The sequence below is a fragment of the Bradysia coprophila genome (assembly GCF_014529535.1).
Source record: "Bradysia coprophila strain Holo2 chromosome X unlocalized genomic scaffold, BU_Bcop_v1 contig_117, whole genome shotgun sequence".
In the NCBI taxonomy this organism is placed as follows: domain Eukaryota; kingdom Metazoa; phylum Arthropoda; class Insecta; order Diptera; family Sciaridae; genus Bradysia; species Bradysia coprophila.
The window spans coordinates 1,561,274-1,587,992 of record NW_023503292.1 but is presented as its reverse complement, the minus strand read 5'-3'; the positions used below and the strand labels follow the sequence as shown (position 1 = coordinate 1,587,992).

The 26,719-nt window shown below is 35.1% G+C and overlaps 2 protein-coding genes across 2 annotated transcripts; one reads left to right on the top strand and one right to left on the bottom strand.

The window, feature by feature from the left end:
• The first annotated feature begins 1,168 nt into the window (after positions 1–1,168).
• On the top strand, positions 1,169–26,719 carry LOC119067018 (synapsin). The gene is made up of 13 exons (XM_037169746.1): positions 1,169–1,287; positions 4,173–4,303; positions 4,375–4,448; positions 5,503–5,633; positions 5,693–5,881; positions 5,946–6,103; positions 6,174–6,245; positions 6,308–6,451; positions 6,671–6,775; positions 22,116–22,333; positions 23,592–23,688; positions 24,357–24,524; positions 24,587–26,719. Exons 4-13 carry the CDS (start codon positions 5,594–5,596, stop codon positions 25,007–25,009), a joined length of 1,614 nt encoding a protein of 537 aa, XP_037025641.1. The 5' UTR covers positions 1,169–1,287; positions 4,173–4,303; positions 4,375–4,448; positions 5,503–5,593; the 3' UTR covers positions 25,010–26,719.
• On the bottom strand, positions 8,269–17,300 carry LOC119067019 (tissue inhibitor of metalloproteinase). Its single transcript, XM_037169747.1, has 5 exons — positions 16,685–17,300; positions 10,161–10,294; positions 9,931–10,016; positions 8,782–9,003; positions 8,269–8,716 (listed from the first exon to the last, which is right to left on the bottom strand). Exons 2-5 carry the CDS (start codon positions 10,285–10,287, stop codon positions 8,522–8,524), a joined length of 630 nt encoding a protein of 209 aa, XP_037025642.1. The 5' UTR covers positions 10,288–10,294; positions 16,685–17,300; the 3' UTR covers positions 8,269–8,521.

Genomic DNA, 26,719 nt, shown 5'->3' with positions numbered 1-26,719 from the left:
GTCGTACGGGGCTAAGTCGCAGCAAACGCTCCGACTGTTCTGATGCCTTGTTTTTTTTTTTTTAATAAAATGGTGACGGGAGACCAATTGCTGCCGGAAATTTTTGGAAGTCCAGCCGAAGGCAAGGGCTATAATCCTGGTAAAATAACGATCTCCAAACAATTACGCAAGGTACTTTACCTTGAAAAATGAAAATTATCGCAAGTGTCGTTGGGGTGCCGTTTCATTTCAATACCACCTTACTGGAAGTGGTATTCAGACATGATTTTGCTTCATCTCTTTTTCCAGCTGGTTCACTCATGCAAACAAATCAAATTAAGATACAATCGAACACCGCGCCGGTATATATTCTATAGCGTTCGACTCACTTACAGCAATGAAAATTTGTATGTACAGGCAATCGACCGAGCGATTTATCTTCAACGCGCTCACGACTTCTGTTAATACTATAAAAATGTGTGTGTTTGGAAAATGGCCATTTCGCCCGCGGACCTTGCTATTTACATGTGCCTTTGGTTGTATATCAGTGGAAATTCTGTATTGAAATGCAGTTTAGGTTACCGATAGCCGCCATGTTTTTTTTAGCGATATGGACGGCCCTAGTGAAATAAAAGCAATCGGCGCAGTCTCCTCATTTACAACCTTGCTTTTGGCAATGAAGGTAAATTCTATTGGTATGGTCTGATGTCTAATGATTTTCATTGAAAGGTGAGTTTGTTTATATGAAATCGCTATTTCCTCCGGTTTGTATGGACAGACCATACCTGGTTTGTAAATTCATTGGCTTTTGGCGCCCAAACAATAAAGACGGGCCTGTATAGCATACAGTGTATACTTCGTTTATGAATTGAATTAATTGAATTTGTTTTGAGATTTAATATTAGGGATGTTACGTAATTATGCAGATGACTACTTACCAATTTATACGAAGCAAAATGCATTACATTATACAAAACGTTATTTGGTTGTAAGGCAGGAAAAAGAAAATCAGAATTAGGGCGCATTTAATGTGAGAAAACTGAATATGAAAATACTATTCTCCGGATTCCAGATTCCATTGCACTTGTATATTACTTTCCAAAATATGGAGCGGCAGAAAGACGAAATAGAAAATATGAGAGCCAGACACATTCATCCCTTTTTATGGAATAAACAAACAGTGTAACTTCGTTTCTTTACCTTATCCGTTTCGTACCCGGTACACACCACATTCGAGTTCGGTTTTCTGTGGAATGTGTTTGTAAAAAGCGAGAAAATCATCGTTTCTCGGTTAACAAAATATTATAGGTAAAAAATGTTGCGTTAGTTGAAGGGCATCAACTAAATTAAGTTTAAGATTTTGTTCACTTTTTTGGTAAATACTTTTTTCGGAAAAGTTTAAAAGTGATTTTCATATTTTGTATAATATTGTTTAAATGGAATGAACTTTAAAATGAATGAAATTGACTGATTGATAAAAATGAATAATGATGGATCAATATGCACTGCACATGCGCAATTTTTTTTTGTACGAATTTTCTTTGGTGTAAATTTCGAAAGTAAAGCATTTGAGTAAAATTATTAAAAATTCTTCTGCTCCGTTAACAAGATAAAACAACGAGCCAGTTTTCTAACAGATTTATAATTATTTCGTTAATTGAAATTTTCAAAATTTCATAAAAGGAACATACAAGGTGGTGAGAAAACTAACTTTTTCCGTTCGTGCCATTAATGTAGTAAACAGTTTATTTTGTGGAGCAAAATGAAAACGAGTTTCGTTTTAATGGTTCGCTCTTTTCTTTTGTGGGATGTACCATTCGGTTCGACTTAGAAATTTTTAGTCGATTTCGGGGTAATTGAAAGCGGTGTGAAGGAAAGTCGTATTTCGATTATTAATTTTAGTTCAAACGCTCTCAATTGGTGCAAATGCACACAAATTTTGCTTTTTCCAAGTTGATTAGACAGACTGCCCGTTGTACGAAAAAGTTGTTGAAAGTTGCAGATTCGTGTTTAGTGAAATTTTGGATTTTGTCAATGTAGGAATTTTGTCTTCATGTTGTTCATGTCAAGCTTTTTCATAGAAGAAAAATGTTATTGCTGTTTCCGATTGTCACCCAGCAATTATTTTAATTGATAATGGAAAAATGATTCTGGAGTCACATTGATTTGCAATGAACGATATAGTTTTCATGCAACCATTCTCAGTGTCTTCTGGATTCTGATTCTCACAATTTTTCGCCTTTACGTAAAACCTAAGAATAGACTCTGTCCCGACGAACTTCCTCTCATTTCCAATGAATTTTATTCTTTCTTTGGAACAGCAAATTTTATAAAACATGAAAGAACCAGCGATAACTTTTATTTTCATTTTGTTACATAACTTTTGCATCATTTAATAGAAAGTCAATGTCCTGTCATTTAGACGAGCGCACAAAAAGTCATGTGTATACATTTAACTTCGTGTTAGAATATTTACGTGTATTGTGCGACAGGAAACTTTCTTGTGGCACCATTTTCTTTAGGCAGTTCTCTTGCACTCGGTTTAAGTGGCTCATCACTGCTAAATTGATTCAAGTTAAGATAATAATTGACTATTTGTGAATAGTTCCATTAGTATATAGGGTGTTGTTTAACGTTACTTGGCTTAGTAGTCTCAGAGAATTATTATTTTACATTTTCGATAATTGAACAAATAACACAACATCATCAATACTACCATTCCACACCTCCAAGTCATTTTTAATTTTCCCCATCATACTTGTTTACCAAAAATTTATTTGTGAATAACAGTCGACATCATGGAAATTCGGACATGAATTTGCTTCAGCTGTTTTTCAGCTAGTCCAACAGAACTTCAACATCTTTATAAGGTTTTACCACTACCACGCATGTGCAGTGCACGTAACTATCCACCCGTATCAGCCCTATCGTCTGTATGAGTGAACAAGCTGAAAAACAGCAAAAACTGTACTCGCTTCTATCGAAACTTACTCAATAATTCTCCTTCAATATTTTCTTCTCTGCTTAAACACACCTTCAATTGAGACCCTCCGTATTCTTCATCCATTTTTCAAGAAAAGTTTAAGTTTGGAGAAGCCCAAAAATTTGAGTTGAAGAAACATGTTCCACCCAATGAACGCATTCTATATGCAGTGGATAATGCTAAAGGGATAAAAATTTGTCGTATTTTTAGAAGTAGGCTTACCGTGATGGCTTTTCCAAATTTGACACTCAGCAATTTGAGAAAAATCATGTTCAGAATGGAAACTAGAGAACCTTCATATTTCCAAACCCATCCATTACCAATGCTGTATATCTGAGATACAGGTTGTTAATCAGATGAAAATATTAGCGATTTACTCAATATTGCCATACCTCTGTCACACTATACTATACGTACTCAGCAAAGATCGTAAAATTTAGTTAGACAATGCCCGGGAATCCATTGACTGATGCCCATGATGAGTTTTCGTTTCAACATTCTGAAATCTTAGAATCGAGGTTATGAAAGAACACTCACGTTCAGCGGTTTTTTTTCACATAAATTTTTTAGCATTAGAACATTGTAATGAATAGAGCTGAATAGAACGTTGAAGTGTCAGCGTTTACATTTTAAGTTTCGTTTTGTTACCAGAGTAGACAACTCGATTCAAAAGATTATGCAAAAGACATACAGATTGGACGACCCTCACTTAGAGTGGATCGAGAGAAACAGATCATCAGCGTAGATCGATTTTAACAATTCGAAACTCCACTTTACATAGCGCCATTCGTAGCATGCCTCTCCTAACCTAACTTCATTTTTTTAATTTTCGACTACTTCGATTTTGAAAAGGATCGAGGGAAAGTAATGCATTAACATTTCCTACGAGTGATAAATGCCTTTTAGACATAATATGTGTGCTTGTGACTTGAGGTCCCTAGCCGAACCGACCCTGCAAAGCATTTATCACCGAGTATCGTTCAACGTTTCTGCCGTGTTAAGCCAAAACACCGTATCACATTGATTGTGTGCCTTGAAGAGCTCCCGAAAGCTTTGAATTTCTTTCTGAAAAGTGAAATATTCAGTAGAATACAAAAGAAGCTTAAAGCTGTCGAAAGCTCTTCACAATTAAGTTTCCATACTATCCTTGACAATAACTGTATTTACTCCACCTTACAATTAAAATTAATTTTATAATTTTTTTTTGCAGATATATTAAAGCCATCGAACCAATTTGGATTCAAAACTGAACAAAAAAAATTGTTCAGTCTATAAAACTACTAGGTAGTCAATATTAGTGCACTAGCAAACGTAGGGTGCGGGCGTATTTGCGCCCCCCAGGTAAAATAAATGAAACAAAACAATATTATGATGTCAGTGGCTAAACCAGATTAATTTTGTGTTTTTCACAGGAAAAAAGCTCCACACTGAATTTCTCAAATTTTAAAACCAGCATCACCTCTAATGTTAATTTCTTGAAGCGACGGTAAGAACATTTTTCGTCTTACTATAGCCCAATTCTCATCAGCATTAAACGGAGCTGATGAATTTAACTCCATTGGAAATTTTAGTTAAATTTATCGATCGTTAAACTTAGTATAGCTCCGACCCCACTTTTTGATCGGATTAATTTAACTGACAGTTGTTAAATTTACCTGCGCTAATGGGAACTGGGCATTCTAGAAACACAGAGTTTCGCTCTGGTGATGCTGTGGCTGCTGATGTCGTCTGAGTATTTAAGTCAGTATACTGATATAAAATAATTGAAAATCGTACCTGTTGCAGGTAACTTTGTCTCCAGGTAATCTATTTTATCTGCTACAGCTGTATTTTTCATATGGGAAGCTACAGCTGTGACAACTATTGTAGGTTACCTGGAGACAAAGATACCTGCAACAGGTACGATTTTCAACTCTTTTTTGTCAGTATACGATATAAATTTTAAGTATCATCAAAACGATTACAGTACGAGCATTATCAGTTCAGAACGTCGTTAATGTCGAATCATCGCTCCTTCTATTTAAGAGCAATGGACCCCTTGCAAATTTGTAGCCTACATTTAGGCGGAAAAATATTCGATTTTTGATGGTTTCTTTGAACCAAAATCTTGTTTTGATAAAGTAAAACCATTAAAGCCAGGAAGTGAAATGTGTTAATTTTAAGGAAAAATTGGTTTGTGAGTCATAACTTATCCGACTTGGGCAAACCTTTGCAAATTGTGTAAATTCATGTTATCTGCACAGGTTTCTCCAAGTGGAACCAATTTTTCCTTTAAAATTAACACATTTTTGCGTGGTTTTACTTTAAAAAATAAAATTTGCTTCAGAAAAATCATCAAAAAAGAACATTTTTCTGCTTAAATGTAGGCTACAAATTTGCAGAGATTAATTGATCTTAATGCATCAGTAGCCAAATGTATCATCTCATCTTGATGGCAGGTGTTATGAGCCTACTATTTTTGCATATAAATGAACCATTGCCAAGCACAATCAAATCACACATCCAGCTAAAATTGTTGTGTATAATAAAAACTTTTTAAGGTTCAGCTCCGGCGATTTATCTTCCGAATGTGACGATACCGATCCGAATGAACTGCCAGCTACTGCTAGGCCACCTCTACAGCAACAGCCAATGCCTCAGAGTGGACCGCCGAATATTCCTCCACCGCCAGGTGAACAATAAAATACTATAAATCATGTCGCCGAACTTACATTCGGTTAAAATTCACAGCTCCTGGTACGGCACCATCAGGTGGAACAAATTCGGCTTCGAAAACGCCAGATTTGTCGCTGAGCTTTGGCAAAGGTCCACCGAGAGGTACGAGTGCCCCGGCAAGTCCGGCCAAATCAAGAGAAAGTCTACTTCAGCGCGTCCAGAGTCTAACTGGAGCTGCTAGAGATCAAGGAGCATCCATTATTGGTAATTCACTGTTGTCAATCTCATTGACAGTCGTAACGTTTAAATATCTTCTTCTGCTTTACAGGAGCTGCTGTTTCCAGTGCTACACGACCAACATTTAACAAAGACAAGTGCTTTACATTACTAGTGCTAGATGATCAGAATACAGACTGGACAAAGTACTTCCGTGGAAAACGTTTACATGGAGACTACGACATTCGAGTGGAACAAGCAGAATTCAAGGTAAGTCATTCAATGTGCTAACAGTAATTGTTCCAAGGACCAAACGCAAAACTGTTTTAAAATTCATCAGGAAATTTCGCTAACGGCAAATGCAGATGCAGGAACAATGGTGACAATGGCAGTTTATAGAGGTGGAACCAAGGTAACTTCAAATCAATCAAAACTTTTATTGCGAATAATTTCCGACGTATTTTTCGTTTTAAGGTCGCACGTTCATTCAGACCGGACTTTGTCTTAATACGGCAGGCGCCTAGAGATGGCTCTCGAGATTTTCGGTCGACACTTCTAGGTCTGAAGTACGGCGGTGTGCCATGCATTAATTCATTGAATTCCGTTTACCAGTTCCAGGTAAGCCTTCAGCTCCACTTCCGTAAAAACTAAATAAATTTCTTTAAATGCTATCAATGAGCTCAAAAGCAACCGAACAATTGTCCAAGAGCATTAATGTTTGGCTTTTGCTTGGTAGCCTATGTGCTTGTTGCATCACTCATCAATGTTGTTTTTTAGAAGAAAAAATTAGAATGTCTTCACTCAAGTGAACGCTGAACAAACTGTTTTTTTTTTCAGGACAAACCATGGATCTTTGCTCACTTACTTCAGTTGCAGCGTCGTCAGGGTCGAGATGCTTTCCCATTGATTGAACAAACATTCTTCCCGAATGCCAGAGATCTGGTAAGTTAGTCAGAATTTTTATATCAATTTTAATCCACCAATGAGTGGAGTGTGTCCAGCTCGGACTGTTATTATATCCACAAAAACAATGACATTAGTGCATCCAATGGAGCTTTTGAAAGGAATGTTGAAATTTGAAAATGATCTAGAACAACGCTTCTGAATTCAAAAAGATATATTTCGTTAAAACTATGCAGCAACGATGTTTGAAGATTGATTCGAGATTAGCATATCAAACCTTAGACACAATAGTACAGACTGTCCCTTCATACAAAATGTTTGTTCGCTGATGCAAAAGTAACACTTCAACATTGTGTTTCATTAGGCCATTATTTAGAGAAAAAACTATCAACGTTATCTGAAGGGCATTGAAATGATGGATCGGTAGAATCGATCCATTGAAGTAATCTTTCACAGAATCTCTGAACTTCAAACAGTGTATATTACGAAGTGCTCTTTTCTGTAGCAGAACAAATCATTCAATGCACAAATTGGTGCGGTATTCCAAATCGGATTCAGGTAATTTAGGTGCGATTGCACGAACGGATATTAATTGAACAAAGCTCGTCTTGGCACTAGATTTCTCAAACATCTGAAAACACCGATGATTGGTGAGATTCTCTTAATGACTTCGGTAAAGTGGCCATTCCACGTGAAGCTTTCATTAATGAAGAGCCCGAGGCATTTCACAACTCTCTTTCATCAAAGGCAAGTGTATCGAGATGTAGTCACTAAATCTGCTACTTCCTTTGTTCGAAGTAATGCCGAATCCGAGAATAATTGCAAGTAGTTAGTTGGAATTTGCTATTTCTCCCAGGGGTGAACGTTTTTCCTGCGTGCATGTTGTGTTTTTCTCCACGAAACGAAAACATCGATTTGCCATAGTATTTTCAAAAACATAAACAACCTGACAGTTCGAATGAGAAAAGTTTTATTTCTCCCCACGGGAGAGAAAGTGCTGCACTTTTCTCACTAGAAATGTCATTCGACCAGTCGTCAAGAAAACACAATTTTCTCATGGGCTATCGAGGGGAGAAAATCAGGCAAAACACAGCGCGCGTGAAAAATCGTTTTTCTTTGATTAACTGTTTCGTGACAGTATATTACACAATCTTTAACAAGTAAGTGAATCATGTTTGCAATCATGTTATGTATACCTTAGGGTATTTCTTATCGACCTTCCATGTTTTTTTCTTTCTTGTTTAGAGCGTCACGAAATAATGTACTGCCGACACCAAACTTCAAAATTGTCCGACCCATTAAAGGGCTACGAAAACTAGTCCAAATTTTACATAAGAGCGCGCTGCTAAGAGAGAAATAAATACATCTTTTTGCACTCTAACCAACGCACTCTTATGGGAAACTTCCACGAATCTTCGAAGGAGTAAAATGGATCGGAATATTTTGTGATAAGTTGGTTTAGACTCTGCTTCCACAGAAAATAAGTTTTGGAACTTTAAAATAGAAAGAAAAATCGATGAGAATTCAGAGTAGCAAAACACCGTTTTTATTGTACAATTTTTTGAAAGTTATATTCTCGCTTGTAATTACAAATAAATATTATTTAACAAAGAATAAAAAAGTTATTTCAAACGTATCTCAAATTGTGTTGGGTGGTTTTGTGGTAGATATTTTTTTGTTTTTCGCTTACAAATCGACAATTATATATAAGTAAATAACTAAAATTAACCCAAAAAATAAAAATAAATTATGAACAAACAGAAAGAATCAAATTAACATACATCACTAAAGCAGAGCATCTATACAATCCGTATACAATGGACTCTGTCGCCAATGGCACTTAACTGGTTTACCCTCGGGAGTCATAGTACCTCGTGATGGAACGCATGCACCGTAATTCGTTTCACATTTCGAAAACAGTTCCCAATTACACGTTCCCAATCGTTGATGTTGATATGGTGACCATCGAGCCATGTTGATCTTCAATTAGAAAGATACGAAAAATCAAGCCCTATGTTTATCATCCATCCATTACTCTAATATACCTCACACAAGCATCCTTTCTTATAGCCACCGGCAAAGCCTCGCCGCTCAACAATTGTCATTTTTGAATATTCCTTTACATAATTATTACAAATATCGACTCGGTTGTCTTTGCCAGAAATTACATAAAGACTGCCAACATTTAGCTGCATACCACACATTGATTCACTTGATGCTGTTATAATGCGTCCGTCTTTGAGTGAATGATTCGCATTTTTTGACATCTGAAATATATTTTTTCAATAAAAAACCATTTTAAATATAACAATTGAGACAATAATGGAAAAAGGAAATATTAATGCATTACTATAGAATCTGAGAGTAATAGGAAAAACTAATCGAGATTCATTCCAACGACATATCCAAAGTTTGCAAATTTTCCTTCGGCTTAATCACAATCTCCCACTCGTCAAAATGAACATAATTCATCTTTGAACATCTTTTATTCTATTCTTGTTTTCCCTAGGGTTGTAATAGGCCACTTTCGACCCTAGGGAAAACATCGAACATCGAGAGAGAAGGTGAATGCTATAGTTTCTTCATATACTCTCAGCACAGCGAAGGGCATCATATTATGTCATACACCCTGTACGACTCTAGACTTAAAGAGAGTATTACAACTGATGAGCTTCTTACATACGTAATGATGGAACAGTGAGATACATTTTGAGCATTTCTATTAAGGTAAATGATGGAGAGTTGACCTAAATTGACAAGTCCCAACTTTGAACTTGAATTTCTCATCGATTTTGGAACTATGTTACATGGAACCACTTTTATTTTAAAGATTTATCTTTTGTTTACTTAATTAACATACATTTTATTAATTATTGAAGATTTCGTTTAACAAAGTTAATTAATTAATAAAAATGCAGAGTTAACCTAAGTGAACCGTGAGTTGTCCGATTTCATATAATTTCAATGAATCGTGAATTGTCCTATATACAAACGTCATGGGACAACTCGCGGTTTATTGGATGGTGAGTTGATCGATTATTTTTTCTTCATACAAATTTCCATGGACAACTCAGGATCACTTTTCCATTAGGTCAACTCTCCATCATTTACCTTATGTGCCAAACGATGCCAAACGATGTTTTGATTTAAGTTAAATTAAACCGAAAATATTCGGTTAGATAAATATGACATACCTTGTAAGATTTTTTGATTAATATTTTGTACACGTCATGGTGATTTTCTCTCCGAACCGATTTTCTTAATACGCGTGCAATAATCACTGGAAACAAATAATTTACTTTATTAAGGGAATCAACTTCAATGTCACCACATAAATGCGTATCGTGCGTTTAGCATTCGGTTTTAGGTGCACAATACAGGTTCAATCTGAGACATTCCTTCTAAGCAAACTGTTCACACTCACCATAATCTGCTTTGCAGTATTTTGTTTGTGGATGTTCTGGTTGGCACATGCAAGCATGTGTTATTCCCGCCAAATATGCAATAAATAAAACACACAACACCGTTACATACGATGCAGTCCTAGCCATTTTCGATCTGCAATCAAAACATTTTTATCGATCAACTTTCAATGAAAAAAATAGTCTGAAAGAAACATCAATATTCTCATTGAAATTTATTTAAATTAAATGTGGGAGATGTTTACAGTTTACACAATTATTCATTCAATAATATCTGCCAACAAACGTTTTTGGACTATTAACGTCGACCGCTGTTGAATAATTCCCATGAAAGGCTAGTACACTGTTCGTGGGACCATAGGAAATGTATGAAAGATGCCTGAAAAGTGGATGGATCTAAAATATTTGACAAATACATTTTCTGTTATTTTTTTTAGATCAAGTCCGAGTAACTGTAAGCCCCAACACTAATGATACCGTCATCCATAGAGAACCCTAACTCTGTGACAATAATTGAAATTATTGATTTACCGTTAAATTTTGTCTTATATTCGGACAAAAACGTTAAATTAAATAGATTTCCAATGGCAGTGAATTTTCAGCATTAAATTTGTTTCAGCTGTTTTTCAGTTGATCCACACAAATAATCAAAACTGTCTACACGTATTCATACGGTCTTACCACTACCACGTGCGTACGTGTAGATACTTCAACCGTATAAACAAGTGGATCAGCTGAAAAACAGCAGAAGTAAATTCATGCTGAAATTTCACTGACTCTGACTGTATGAGGTTATACTTGTTTGCTCAAAAAAATTTCAAATTTTTCGGCGCACTTACGGCATCAATAATACAATTGAACATCTAATTTGAATATAGTAACTCCTTACTGGGAAATTAGTTTCAATGGTGGGCAAATAAACAGTCATCCGCTTATGTACGACATATGGGTGAATTTGTGTGACACATTTTTTTGCTTATATAGGTTACCGTTAAAATGTACTCGTATCGAATTGCCGTATTGATTTGTAGGTACATTTGTTGCAGAAAAAGTGGATTGTATTATTTTCAACATTATTCATTTTCACAATCTGGACATGCCTGATTGTTCAGAATATTTATAGAATTTTTAGTAATATAAAACGTTCTCTTCTAAGTCGACCAGAAAATTTTGCTGTCTCCACCTTCGTGATGTCACCTCGGAGGTGTCTTGACCTTTTACTTTCAGAACCTGAGAACATTGAAACGAATACGTTTTATTTCAGTACCCATGACCCCTGAACGTATGTTCTACAAAAACAAAACAAACCAAAGATAAACCTCTCAAGACGCATAATATGAAGAATATAAATTTGTTCGAGAAACTATTTTTATTTAGATATATTGTATATAGTAGCTCTATTTATAAAGAACATGTGAAAATGAACTGCAAGCACCTTAACTAATACGCTAGTTTTTAGCCCCGTGCAACGTGTGTGAGTTTAATGCATCGTTTGTAACACTTCATTGTGGGAATAGGGACCTCGGAATACGAAATCCATAAAGAAAATTATCCGAATAGGTTGTGTACATAGAGCATAGATTGAGTGCATCTTCACCTACTTTGAGTGGGTCTTAAAATGTGGTACAAAATATTATTTTAGATATTTCACGAATACCAATACGCAACTCATTACATCCTCTAAATGAGGAAAGAAAAAGTTCATGAAAATCTGTGATTGGTTCTCGAATAAGAGCCCTTGGAGTGAGTGTAAGTTTGACTACTTGGCCGTAGAAAGGTTCTTGTGGTCATTTTTTTGTACATAACTTTAACCAAAACTAATTTTCATAATTTTAACATAGTTTAGTTTAGTTTATTTATGTCATAATATGAGTAAGGGCTGTGAGCCTTTTAAAGTACAGCAGGATGTCAATCAACGCAAAATTAATAATTAAATATAAGGAAAAATTCAGATTGTAAGTTCATAACTACAGGCAGTAAATCTAGTCAAAGTACGATAACAAACCGTTGAAGTCAAAAAAAAATTAAAAACAGTTGGGACAGAGCTACAATAGAATTGCATACAAGCATCGACACATTATCTGTGGGCGTAGGCAAATAACTCAGTCACTGAAACGATGAAATAACGAAATGGATAACAACACATAAATCTTAGACACAAAAATGGTCACTGCATGCACCCTTAAAGCCAGTTAACGATTTAATTTTTTTAATATTCGGTGGCAATGAGTTATAAGTCGAGACCTTAGACAACGCTGGAAGTATACTAATCTGGCGGTAGTCTCGCAACTGTTTATCACGCGTATTCTTATGCCTCGGCAAGACCTTAGACAGCTTCCACGACTTCGGAAATACAGATTTAGTCAAAGCTACATTAAAAACGGTCGTAATCACTGGCAGAATAGCTGGTAGGATTAGTTTGATAAATAAAATCGGGATGCCGTCGAGGCCCTCAGAATTTGATTTAATGCTAAAAATCGCCTTGCATACTTCATGGTTGGTAACGTTACGAAAAGAAAATTGTCTACGGGACGTTGCGGAGTTCCCGGTCGATAGCCGTGGGGTATTCGACAAATTAATAAGAGCTGGGAAGTCTAAATAAACGCCTTGAGTGAAATGGACGTTGAATTCCTCCAGCGTATACGGGGCCACGGCATCACCAGAGCCCCTTAAAAGACCCAACCCACGTAAGATGCTCCACAATTTCGTCGTAGGCATCAAAGACCCGAACTTACGCGTGTGGTAGCGACGCTTAGCTAGACGGATGCTCTGTGAGGCTGCATTCCTCAGTCCTTTAAAATGAACAAAGTTACCGTCGGTTCTGTGACGTTTCCACGCTTCATTCTTTTCTTTAAAAATGATTCTATTTAGTGGCTTTAGCTAGAGGTGAGTGGGCTGCCCATAAAAGTGGGGCATGGGCACTTTTGAATTTCGTGGTCATAGGGCGCAGAATGGGAACTTTTCAAAAATGTGTGAGCCCACAAACTTAAGTCTTAAGTGTAGTCAAGATTTTCCGTACGATGTAATGTTCATCAAGAAATTTTAAAATGGCTTTCGCACATAAAATCGTGTTTCCAACTCATCAATTCACTAGAATTTTGCACGAACGATGTGCTGTCAACCTCAGTTTCGCCTCAGATTGACAATTTTCACATTTTTTTTTCGAAAATTTCCGATGTGGGCCTTGGGCAGTGGGCATGCTGTCTTTAAATTATTGGGCTTTGGGCAGGGCGGGCATAAAAATTAGGTATGCCCACTCACCTCTAGCTTTAGCTGCATCTCATAAAGTAACACTTTCACTTTCACTCCGGACATTATATAGGAACTGCACAGGGTCCATTCCTCTTAACCCCAACCAAATTTGTGACGCAATTTGCATCAGCTGTTCAACCACACTGTGCACGTGTTTATACAAGTTTAATGGTCATATGTGCGTGTAGTAGGGATAAAACCGTACAAGGTAGTGAAGTTGTATGAGTGGATCAGCTGAAAGGGTCATGTCCGACTATGAAAGGATGGTTTGTTTTTCTATGATGAGTGTGAATATCCACAAATTGTAACAAAAAATTGACGCGATAATAGTGATCTAAAGACATGCATACTGGTTGGTATAATGCTTTTTTTTTTTAAATAATCAACAATTAAATGAATTAAATGTTGAATGAAATGGAAACCCAACACGCCTAATACCAGTGCAAATTATAGCTAGCCATAATAAAAGAATGCAACTGAATATTGCTGAAGAATAATTTTTTTGCTGAAATCGTCGAAATAGAAGAACGTTGTAACAAATTTTGTTTTTGTTTTCGCATTAACTGTAAAGTCAGACAGTGGACAGCTTTTGACTCATACCGTTCCATAGGACGTGGATTTAGTTCACAAAACAGTATACTAGAGGGCAACATATTTCGACGAAATCTACTACTGCGTGCCAAAACAAATAAATTTGAGCAGTTTTTTGCTACTACTGCATCTATCTGCCGATCCATTATTCACATGAATCTTGCATAATAATGGCTAGCGCACAGTTTGTGAATAATTTCTGAAAAATAAAAATCTTCCTACACAAAATTTCATTTCTCAAGTATTTTTCATGATCCTATCAAGTGATTGAAATGAGTCATTTTATACGAGTAAGAGTTTAAGTCATTTTGAGACACTTTTCACGAATCTAAACAACCAAAGTGGAACTCAGAATTTTTGCTGCATTGTTAGTATGCATAGATGACGTTCACGCAGCGAAGACACTGTGTGGATTTTGTTTACGGATTAATGACTGACTATAGTCTGTGCGCTTTTCTGGAAGAGCTGACAACGACAGCTGAAGCGAAAAGCTGCACATATTTATGACTTTAATCACTGTAGTTTATTTACTATAAAGAAAGATAACGTTTTTCATTTCCAAGTAAAATATGTACAAATGCTTTCCTGAACATCATCGCTGCAATTACAAAATAGTAATTCAGAATTGAATGCTTTTGTACAGCACATCTGTTAATTGGTCTTATAGTGCCAATTTATTGATACGTATCTCGTACGCGGTTCCGCATCTTCCAAACAGCATGCCGCTTAAGATTGCTAATTGTATACACAACATTTTATTACACATGTTTTATGCGTATGATGATGCAACAACAATGTGTATATGAAAAACGACCAATTACATTTAAAGGATAAACTGATGCATTATAATTCATTCATAATTTAATTGATGCATTACACACTCGTATTAAGTTGCACAGTATCTCAAAAAGAAGGAAAAAGAAATTGCAATAAGTTTTATTGATATCATCATCGCCATGTGTAGTACAAATAAAATATTTCATTTAATGATTTCGACTTCGAAATTATGCGCGCAACACACTAATTGCATTATACCTCTGTAAATCTTGATTACATTGCCTTGAAAGAAAACCGATTTTGTGCAGGCACCCACCGTAGCCTCATTTTAACCGAAGAGATTTGATTTAAATTTAACTGAACGATTCGACAGGTGTATGGCGTATAATTACATATTCTTTTAACAAAGTGTTGTATTGTGGACCGCAAGATTTTTCGGAACTTAGTGGCGAAAAGTGACTCGATGATAAATGCTTTTGACATATTGCCAAGTTTCATAGATGTATGAGACTCCACCAAGCCAGAATTGGCTAATAGATAAGGGAATATAATTTCCGGGACATTTTATTTAAAACTTTGTTCAAGAGAATTTCTTAAAATATTGAGACATGCATTCGAAGTCCAGACTTAATTTGTGTGCTTCGCATTTTATTTTCGATGATATCATTTTATAAAAAAAATGACGACCTTAATTTCCAGCAAAAATGTTTTAGCTACCAATAGAGTTGATTGTGTCTGTTTGGCCAGCTCTAAGACGATTAACCTGTTGCATACGGCTATTCATCTGTTATCGATAACGACGACAAAAATAATGACAAGCTCTGGTTAATATGATACTTTAAATAGGAAATGTTAAGAAAATTGAAGTACAAGATAAGAATACAACAACAAAAATAATTTAATCGATGGAAGTAGATCCGATACTCGCCGTCTATAACAGATTAAGGAGTTTATGAAAATTTCGGTAAACTGCTCAATTGTCTTAGAGCTGGTGTAACTGACACAACCAACTCTCCTTTTTATTGGAAGCTGCCAGACATAAAGGTCGTCAGAAAAAAAAAATTTGTAAAAAGATATCAAAAATAAATACAAAACGCACAAATGTATGCTAATATTTAAGCTAAGTGACTATGCCTCTCTATACAAAACTAAAATCAATTCCTAAAGTTACAAAATTCATAAAATTCTATTTAATTCTAACTCAAAAGGAATAATCAATTTTTCTGTTTAATAACTCCCACTCGAATTCCATTATCAACTGGAAACAACAGTCTCACTTTTATATATTCTGAAAACTCGGTTTTAATTCCAAAATCCATTTTTACTCAAGAGCGTGAGGTAAAGTAAAGTTTACGTCGCGGCAGCGAAGCTATATCTCATTTCTTTATTTGAAGTAATTTACTCGGGACAAATGATGGAAATGGATATTTATGTTATTATCAAACTCGGCTTCGCCTCGGTAAATTTCACACAAAAATTACCATTTCCAACATTTGTCCATCAATGTACTATTACTTTAATTCGACATTTTTAATTTGGTTTCTAGAGTCAACAATCATTAACGTAACAGCTGTCGCTAAAAGAAAACGTGACAAACTTTCGCAGTCAATCATGCATATTACACATGAACGTTTATTCCGAATGTTTCACACGAAAAAAAATGAGAAGAATTTTTTACCCGAAATTTATTACACCGTCACCGACGATAAACTATTGATATACATACACAGAGACAAGAATGAAAAATGTTAAACATAATACGTGCCAATACGAGAATATTTATTAATTTACTTAACATCTCTTAACAACTATTTCAGAATCTTACATTTTACTCAATATATTCATATAACAGTCAACGTAAAATATTATATTATTGTTTAAATACACCACATTATAATGGTTTTACCTTTTTCAAAGATAACAAACACAAATTTCTGCTTCCCTCTCAACAACAATTAATATCTTGTTTGGTTATTGTTCTCCGACGAAACTCAAAAACTTTCTTTTTAACTTCGGTTTACCCAATCTGATAATAATATATGTTACATAGAATATATATTTATTGTTTACAAACTTGGACGGCTGTAATCGCACCTTAATAGGTTCGTGCAATAAAATTAGCAAATATGATAACACTTCATCTGATTGAAAATACTACACAAATGAATCAAACGAATCATGAATATATGCGTTCACTGCTACATGGAAAAGTCATTCATAAAATTTGTTTTACCAAAATAAATGAAAATAAATTTTTACGAAAAGAAATATATTTGTCAGAAAATGAATATATCCCGACCGCGCACAATCAACACACAAAATTTCTTTATTTTGTCGACTTTTAATTTATCACCAGAACTCCGATTTTAAAATTGTTGATTTTATTAAAATAAATAGAAGTGAAATATAAATATTTCGTTTCGTTTTAAATGTCTGTATATATCGGTGAAACCACTCTCCGTATATAAAACGTGTATAATATTCAACCGATGAGTTTCGCGGCTGTAACTAGACTAATTCCAAGGCAAGACGATTTTAACGTTCGTACAAACACTCATATAATTGAGAAGAAAATAATAATAAAAAAATGCTTATACTTTGATATGTATAAATATATCGTATCGTATCGTATAGTTTATAATTCCAATCAGAGTTTTGTGCATTGGATAAAAACATCCATACATGTGTAATACACATTTCGTTACATAATATTCGGTTATATACCGACAGATATGGTATACAGATCTTTTCTTTTTCGTATACTTAATATTGGAAATATTAAGTACTTTCATATTTAAATTTATGATTCAGTATTTTCAAAATATTTGCCAAGGCTGTGTGCAGATGTACCATCGATAGATTCGAAACTATAACATTTTATGTTGCATAGTATATTATTCTCTGGATGACAGTAGGTTAATATGACCCCCTTGGAAAATGAGTTATTACTCACAACGGGCGTGAATGTTTGCAGTTTTTATTTATTTAATTATTTTATCAGCCACCAACGGGCATCGACCCTTCTGGCGTATTGAAAAATTACAATTCGTGAAATCCCCAAAAAATATTCCTCAATTAGAATTAATTAAATCTCAGCTTTGAAATAAAGATCAATTAAAAAGATCAATTACAAATCAAAATCGAATGCAAATCGTACAAGTTTCTGTACAAGTTTAAGCGTCAAAAATAAAAGAAGGATAAACGATCAACTGGACTTAAACATAACCGGTCAATCAATTGTAACTTCATTTAACAAGAAAATTGTCCTTCGACACTCCAGTGCATTTCGTTCCCTTGTTCACAAAGTCGCGCAACCTGACATTTGGAGGCCATTATCGAACTGTAATTGTCGTCCGGGATTGTCACCTTATTATTTGCGAGCTGATGCAATGGCGAGGGCTATAATATCATAGATGCAATTTGCAGTTCTTCAAGAATATAGAACGACAAATTAAACAAAAGTAAAAACGAACAAAAACATGAATGAGTGAAACCACTAATCCAATTAATCAATAATCATGAGTTAACCTGTCACATATGGCTATTCATCTGTTATCGATAACGACGACAAAAATAATGACGCAAGCTCTGGATAATATGATCTTTTATACAGTAAAATGCATGTTAAAAAAATTGAAGTACAAGATTTGAAATCAACAGATTAAAAACACTTTGATTGATGGAAGTATTAGATCCGACAATACTACTGGTCATATGCTTGCCGCCTGTAACAGATTAAGCTTGTGGTGACGCACAGTAAGCAGTCAGTTTAAGCTTTCCATAGATATGAAGAAAATGGTAGATTATCGCATCGTGACACCAAACACGAAACCGTGTATGTCACGTTCAGAATATGGTGAGCTGGAGTCCGGGTGATGCATGTCAGTTTCACAGTATCCGGGAGGAATAACAAATACAGGTTTTATATTACTAAATGAACAAGTGAATTTATTGTGAAGTGACCAAATGTATTAGTTATTTTGATTAAACTGACTAAAACTGGATCGAAACATACTATTCCATTTTCAAAGTCTGCTAAATGATAAGATTGTAAAGCTAACAATGCATTGCTCTCGACTAAACTTTACCTCATTTCTATAATCTTCTTATCAAATTCTTTCTTAAAAATCAAATGGAGAGCTTGACTCATAGTTACACTTAAGAGACGGTATGGCAGCGCTGTTATTTTTAAATATGTCTGAGGTGCCGTGCCCAAACTTGGGTGCTCATTATCATCAGAGCCACCATATCTCCTCTAGAGTATATAACTCAATGTAAAAACTAAGCTATGTTGGCACAGGGAATATTCTACTACGCTTCACTTAATATTTAACGTATCGCATTAGGCTGAACGAAACACTATAGTTTTTCTCGCAGCATTATCAACTGGATTTAGCGAAGAAACTATCCGTGTCGTGCCCTTGCTGAATTGAATATCTACGGCACTGTTTCTGATAGCTCCGTTCAACTATAATTATTATGCGTCTATTGTCTATATAAATCACAAATTGTGTATTACCGGGTGTTTCTTTTATCGGTTGGTGGTGTTCGCAACGGAAATCAAATTGTTTACCAGCATATTTGACTGTAATCGTAATTCATTTTAAACGTGGCGAAAAGTTCAACCAATTGAAAAACTTGGGCTTTGCTGCGAAAAAACCATCCATCCCAAACCCTTCAGATTTGTTTTTGTCGAATACCCTTGGAAAGAATAAGCCGACCGATCGTATTGAAACTGTTAGTGTTTGTAAAGTATCAATTTTGATGGCCTAACATTTATCCAACATTTTGTCAACTATGGACAAAAACTATGACTGACAATATGGCAATGAATCGAATTTAATCACCCTATACAAAGTATGCTCCATGGCTTTACTTTTGTAATAATTCACTTTACGGGAAAATTATCTTATTAATATGTGATACGAAAAATGGATAAAACGAACGAATTTTGCTTATCTTCTATGAATGCCGTGACTGTTTCGCTTAAAGGGATTTAATTTTAAGGTCAAATCTATTATGCTATCGGGATACTATTGAAAGATAAATAGCCCCATTATTACTTTTAACGATAACAGATGCGACAGCGGCAACTGCTTATTTTATTTATTTATTTTAAATATTCCGTATACTACAGAGACTGTGTAGTGTGAATATGACTGAGATGCAGAGTGCGCATTTCTTCTTGGTATCGGTATGTACAAATATCTTTGTTTTGGATGATCAAGATTCGTATAAATAAATATTTTTTTTTACTTTTTTGATACTAAGCTGATTCATGAAATCTTTTATTTTAAACTGTCAGAGCTGAAATTATCAGACGATCCATTTTTTCGTCAACAACTGTTCCGAGTCAAAACATTTTTCCTTCATGAAACATTTCTTTTTAAAAACATCAAGAGCTTCTGAATGAAAGTGAGAGAGATTGTCGTTACGGTGACAGGACATTTATACCGTACTATCACTCAGAAGTCAATAGTATCACCCAGAAGATGACATTATCACCCAGAAGACGTTTACATCGCACGGAAGATCATAATATCGTCCAGAAAATGATAATATCGCCGAGATTATCGTCCAGAAGTCAATAACATCACCTAGAAGATGATAACATCGTCCAGAAAATTGTGTGTGATGATATCACCATGGGTAATATTACTGTCCAGGTAGATAATTTCTGGGCAATAATAACGCTTATTTATTGATATTATCGTGCTCTGGGCGATATTATTGTGTTCTGGGCGATGTTATTGTGTTCTGGACAATATTATCTCCTTCTGGGCGATAATGATCGATTTTGCAATCAGTAATATCATCTTTGAACGATAATATTGCCCAGAACTGCATATTTTCGTCTTCTGGCCGATATTATCGTCCACGACTACGATCACACTGTAGAAATGTCATGTCTTCACATTGAAAAGTCGAAAGCTTTCCATTCAAAATAGGGTGAATGGATCACTCCACAGATACATTTTTTGCAACTACTTCATTCCTAGATCAAACCTACGAATTACTAACGCCAGTTTCTGTGTTTCCGTCAAAGTACAATTTCCATTTTGTTCGAAATATCTGAATAAATATCCGCCACACAGAGAAACAGTGGGACGTCTGCAATTTATTCAATAGAAATCATAACATCACCTACAGATTTACATTATGACGGTGCATACTTAACATACGATTGAATAGACTATGAACCTGAAAATAATTTCGCTCAGAATGTGTAAATTTATCATAAAACTTAATTACGTGATTACATTTACAACGTTCGTCTGGTCTAAGGGCTAAGGAACCGTGTATGTAAATTGTTGTTTTGATTAAGTGTGTTACATGGTCTTTGCTATCAGTGGTATACAAACTTCCGACTCGTCAAAATAGAAATATTTTAACACGGACGTTTCATCCAATATTTTCACCGAATTTAAATTTATACCGAGTCTTAAGTGCACTTTGAAAATAAATACCACCTTCCGGTTTCAATTAATTTTACAATAAATGTAAGCATTTTCCATTTTTCCACTTGTTTATTGAATTCTATAAATATATAATTCATCACTGGAATTGCGATATACGTGCAATTAATCAGTATTTACTTAGAAAATAAGTTCATTAAGTGCCTATATTTGTATGATGATACGTTGTTGTTTGCAAAATTTGTTGTTGTTGTTTGATAAATTTAAATTTTTTAAACATTTTTTCTTTTAATGAACGTTTTCTATATTTACAATTTGGCATTGGTTCAAATAATTCACTAGGTCGTGTTTTATTTAATAATAATAGAAACTCGAGTAGAAATCATTTTTAGGACTATGGACCAAATGTATTTTGAATTTGTAATTCAAAATTATTTCAGTCGATTGGAAAAATTCCGTTTTAATGTCGAAAAATTACCTTCGAATATTTAAGTTTTTAAATTAAAATCAAAATGCGAAAAAATATGTGTGTTTCAATTGTTGCGGACAAACAACTAAAATTTCTAAAATTTGAGATACGAATTCAGCGGTTGAGTGAAGCTCGGTTCTGAATGATTCAGAGAGTGAATTCTCAAAATTCGTGCTCGTCACGTTGTTTACATTATAAACTGTCATATAAAACAGGGCCTATTTTTGAGACAGAGTATTTTCTTGAATTTTCTCAAATTATTTTGATTTCCACGAAATTTTCTGAAAACTTTCTCGAAATGCAGTTGCAAGAAAATTCGAAAAATTTCGAGCATATCAAGTAAAATTCAAATGTAACACGAGCCAATATTGTTTAACGGTTATGCAAACGAGTTAATCTTTTCCATTTAATGCACATAAAATTCAATTGCAATATTTGTATACCTTTTTCAGTTCAGTTGGCAAAAATATCCGTGCGTCTTGAAAGCAGGCCATTGTCATGGAGGCGCAGCGACTGCACGCCTTGACAACCAAAGTGCACTCCAAGATGCTGCAGGTCTTTTAACTGGTTCGTCATCCGACGTACAATGTTATTGTACACTTGAGCCATATATCGATGCTAAATTTGATATTCACATTCAGAAAATTGGTACAAACTATAAAGCATTCATGTAAGTTAATTGATTTGGTGAATGAATAAGGTGAGTAGTTGGCCGATATTTCACAACTTTGACTAGCTCGTTCTTTTTGTATATACTTTGATCAATTCAGGTTTTTCCGAGGAGAATTTGCAAGTCTTTTTTTCATCACAATTCTTGATTTTCGTTTTAATTAATTTACAGTGTCTGGTCTGGTCTGACCAGCTTAAGCACTATTCATAGACTATTTTCACATTACAAAGTACAAAGTATGTGAAAAATACTTTATAAACAGACTCTTAATGGTTTTGGGCTATTTTCGACATGAGTGGTTCCAAGGTTACAAGGTTGGTTCGTAAATTTTAGGATGACAGATGATTCCTCTGGCACTTCCAAACTTCCATGGGATTTTTTGATGGTTTTGGGTTATTTTCGATTTTCGACGTGAATGAGGAGTTCCAAGGTTGGCTCTATAAATTTTGGGATGACAGATGATTCCTCTGGCACTACCGAACTTCCATGGGATTTTTGGATAGATTTGGGTTATTTTCGATATAAGTGAGGTGTACCAAGATTGGTTTCTAGATTTTGGTATTTAGCCTGATTTCTCTAGAATTTTTTAATTTCCATTATGTTTTTTGGTGTTGTCAAAATGACATACTTACAAAATTGGTGATATCAGTCAAAATACCCTTAAATACCCTTAACGCCACTTGTGACGCAAATTTCTTTTTGTAAAATTTTCTTACACAAATTTTTTGAGTCAATTTTTTGTTGATAAAACTTTTGCGTACGACGCACAATGCGTCACCCTCAGCGATATCAGTTATTTTGTAAGTAAGATGAATGACTTGCGTCACATTTACCCTTTAAGGGTTTTTTGACTGATGTGAAAAATACTTTGTATACAGACTCTTAATGAGGCCAAGCCATTATGTCACGTAAATTTCATAAGTAAAGTGAGTGAAATTAATTTCACGAGATTTCTATCTTTTTTACAACGCTTATGCTACATTTACGAAGTTAACCTTTAAAGTAAAATCACTTTAAAAAAACCTCTTTCGCACATAATCAGCTACTACGCCGATTACCTTAAGCTTAGTATTTATGTGAAGTGATAAATATCAAGTTTGTTGAAAATGTTTTACATATTATCAAAATTATTTCGAATAATGTGTATACCACACCATAAATAAGTTTTTCTTCGAAAATAACAAACAAACAAAATCAGAGCGTTTATATCGACAAGATTACGTAAGATGACTTACCAGGAAATTAATTTTAATTTTAGGCGTAAATCGATTTCTGGTAATTGGAAAACAAATCAAGGATCGGCAATGCTCGAACAAATTGCTATGACTGAGAAATATAAAGGCTGGCTAAATGAGGTAAGAACAACAAAAACGACAAATAGATAAGAGATGATTCAACATCAGTTTCAGTTATATTTTTATGCAAAGAAAAACAGAACATGTCAATATGCAAATTGCGAGCACTATAATTTGCATATTAATATAGACATTGTAGATTTGCAGTACCAAATACGGTTTCGGACTCAAAGTGAAGCCAAACTGAAACATGAAATGGCCTTTAAGTAGTATGATGTGTGTGTCAGTATCTTAAATTAACCACTGTGTACAAACAAATGAAAGCACACATGATGGTTTATGTCTGTGCTTTGAAGTTCAAGTGAAATGGGAAAAAGAAGCGAAAACGGAATGTCGAACAATTTCATTTTAACTACAGTGAACGACATCTCAAATGTCTCACTGTTAAATTTTTCTGAGAATTTTATTGTGTCATTGCAAGTTCACAATGACATTCTCTGAAAAAAATGACAGTGAGACATTTGAGATGTCGTTCACTGTATATGAGCATTTAATAAAGCAGCAAAATTCTTTTTTTAACAGAAACAAAAACCAAATCTGTTTAGACTTAGATGTTGAAAATTTCAACATGGATTTGTGGAAATCCAATATGAATACTGTCGACAGTTTTGTGAAGGGTAGGGTGTGTTTAACAAATAAATTAAAATTTTAATTCTTTTGGAATGCAGCTGTCTGACATGTTTGGCGGAATGGAAGTGTGCGGTATATCTATAGCAGTAGCTAAAGATGGACGTGAATTCATTTTGGGGGCATCTGACAGTACACTTCAGTTGATGGGAGATACTCAAGAAGATGACCGTAGACAAATTGCCGATATTGTAGTGTCACGAATGCAGGTAATGTTTCTATGCTTACAAAAAGGACATAAATTTAGATGAAACCATAACTCTCTTGTCAGAATGTATGTCGTCCACAAATGGCAAAGACCGCTTCCAGATCGTCCATCTCGTCACGCGGCGGTAGTCCAACTGATGAAAATGTTCCACCCGCACCAACTGGTCCTCGGCCAGTTTCAACAAGCGGTCCACCACCGATTCCCGAGCGCACTACTCCAGGACCAGGATCCATTGGACGTCACGGCAGTCTCAGTAGTGTTTCATCGGAACCACCTGAACAACCGACCGAAAAGGCTCCGACATTGTCTAGTGTTGGTCGCCGTGATTCACAAGCGTCACAATCGTCGATCATATCAGGTGCTTCAAACACTTCCAGACAGACACCACAACGCCAAGCAACCGGACAAACTTCGGTGGCTGAAGATGCAGAGGACACGATGAAAAATTTGAGGAAAACCTTTGCAGGAATTTTCGGTGACATGTAGGATTTAGCAAACAAAAAACGTGGTAGAACGAGTACAGACTCATCGGGAACTTCAATATTTAGTGCAATAACAATAAAACCAACTGCAACGACCGACACAACGGAAACTATAAAACCAAATTTACCGTCAATTACAACCAATACTGAAGAATCATCTGCTACTTCCATCACTGCGGTAAAGTCTGACAATGAGTCATCAGTTACCGCAATGAGTTCTTCCAATGTTTTTTGTAACGCTGATAAAGAAATTAAGAAACCTGAATTTAGATCCATGGAAAGGGTTAATCCATTCGACAAAAATTCGTTAACGACAAAAAAGTCATCGACTGAATCCGATGACAGTTTTGACATCATCGACTCCAAATACAAATCTTCATTTGTACCTAGCGACGCTCCGAAAGATGTTTATTCGAAACTTTCTGATACAAAAGGAAACGTCTCCACAGCTGGTGCATTTATTCCACCATCCAACAATTTTAGACGAGATGTACGCTCCCACTCAATTGCTACAAATGACGAATCGTCAAAATATGGCTACAAAGGCACATCATCATTGGATACATTTACTAGTAAAGGAAATTATGAAGAACCGAAAAGCCAAAGCTCTTTAGACAGCTACAAGTCTGTAAGCAATAAATTTACACGATCCAGTGGATCGTTATCTGATGCTGATATCATTTTCGGAGACCTAAAAAATAAATCGAAAAATACAAGCGACTATTCGAGTTACAGAAGTTCAACTGAGTCGGACAGTGTGTTTGGTAAAAGTGAAACGCCGAAAACATCATTCGACAAAAGTGTACCATCCTACAAAATCTACGACGGTATCCAGAATCACGCTTTCACCGATTTCGATTCGCCTAAATCATCTGGCCTAAGCCTAAGCAATACAGATGATGAAGACTATGATTTAAAATGAGAGCTGTTCTCGAAACATTTATATTTTGAAAGCTTGGATGAAAGAAAACCAGTTTTTAGTTCTGATCTTAGAGCATGAAACCGTAGTCGTGAATGCACTGTACACACAAAGATTTTGTTCAAACGTTTTAGGTTTCCAATAAAAGAAAAAAAAATAGTTTCAGACTAGTGTCCTACGACACTGTCAGTCCCTCCTAGGGCCATGATTGGTAGCCTGTGTCATAGCATTACACTATTCGATACGAAACATATTTAAATATTTTTGAGCCCTAGAAGGACTCTAATAATGTGGGTAGATGTACTCGTTCATCGTCACACATCGTAGTTAAATCAAAAATAAAAGTCCTAGATGACGAATGAAATTTCAAAATAAAACCTGTCGTAACAGACCAGTCACAAGCGAAAATTTGTTGTCTAACAGAACATGTTTACTAAACATTAGCGAAGACGAAGGGCTCACACAAAAAGTCATACAACAACTATTTTTCGTATTGGGTAGTGTAATAATATGGCCGTGTGACACTGGTGTATATTTGATAGTCCCTTTTACATAAATTTTTAAGTTGACGATTTATGTGGAGAACATCCATGGAAAAAATGATCCTGATTTGTGTGGTAAGAAATGATGTCGATAGGATCAAGTTTTGGATAGTTAATTTGTTGACATACACATGCACTCAGTAGAATTGTTCCTTTGTTATAGTGGGAGTTGATAAATAAAGTTAAGGATTAGTTTTTGCAAGTATATAAGATAAATCCTAAATAAAAAAATAAGAATAAAAAGAAACAACTT

Bases quoted from the DNA above. Each gene is read 5' to 3' on its own strand.
- LOC119067018 (XM_037169746.1), top strand. From the start codon at position 5,594: ATGCCTCAGAGTGGACCGCCGAATATTCCTCCACCGCCAG. The intron at 6,776-22,115 runs GTAAGTTAGTCA...TACCTTTTTCAG, and splicing joins TCCCGAATGCCAGAGATCTG to TTCAGTTGGCAAAAATATCC. The intron at 22,334-23,591 runs GTAAGTTAATTG...TTTTAATTTTAG, and splicing joins ACAAACTATAAAGCATTCAT to GCGTAAATCGATTTCTGGTA.
- LOC119067019 (XM_037169747.1), bottom strand. From the start codon at position 10,287: ATGGCTAGGACTGCATCGTATGTAACGGTGTTGTGTGTTTTATTTATT. The intron at 9,004-9,930 runs GTATGTCATATT...AATATATTTCAG, and splicing joins TAATCAAAAAATCTTACAAG to ATGTCAAAAAATGCGAATCA. The intron at 8,717-8,781 runs GTATATTAGAGT...TTCTAATTGAAG, and splicing joins AGAAAGGATGCTTGTGTGAG to ATCAACATGGCTCGATGGTC.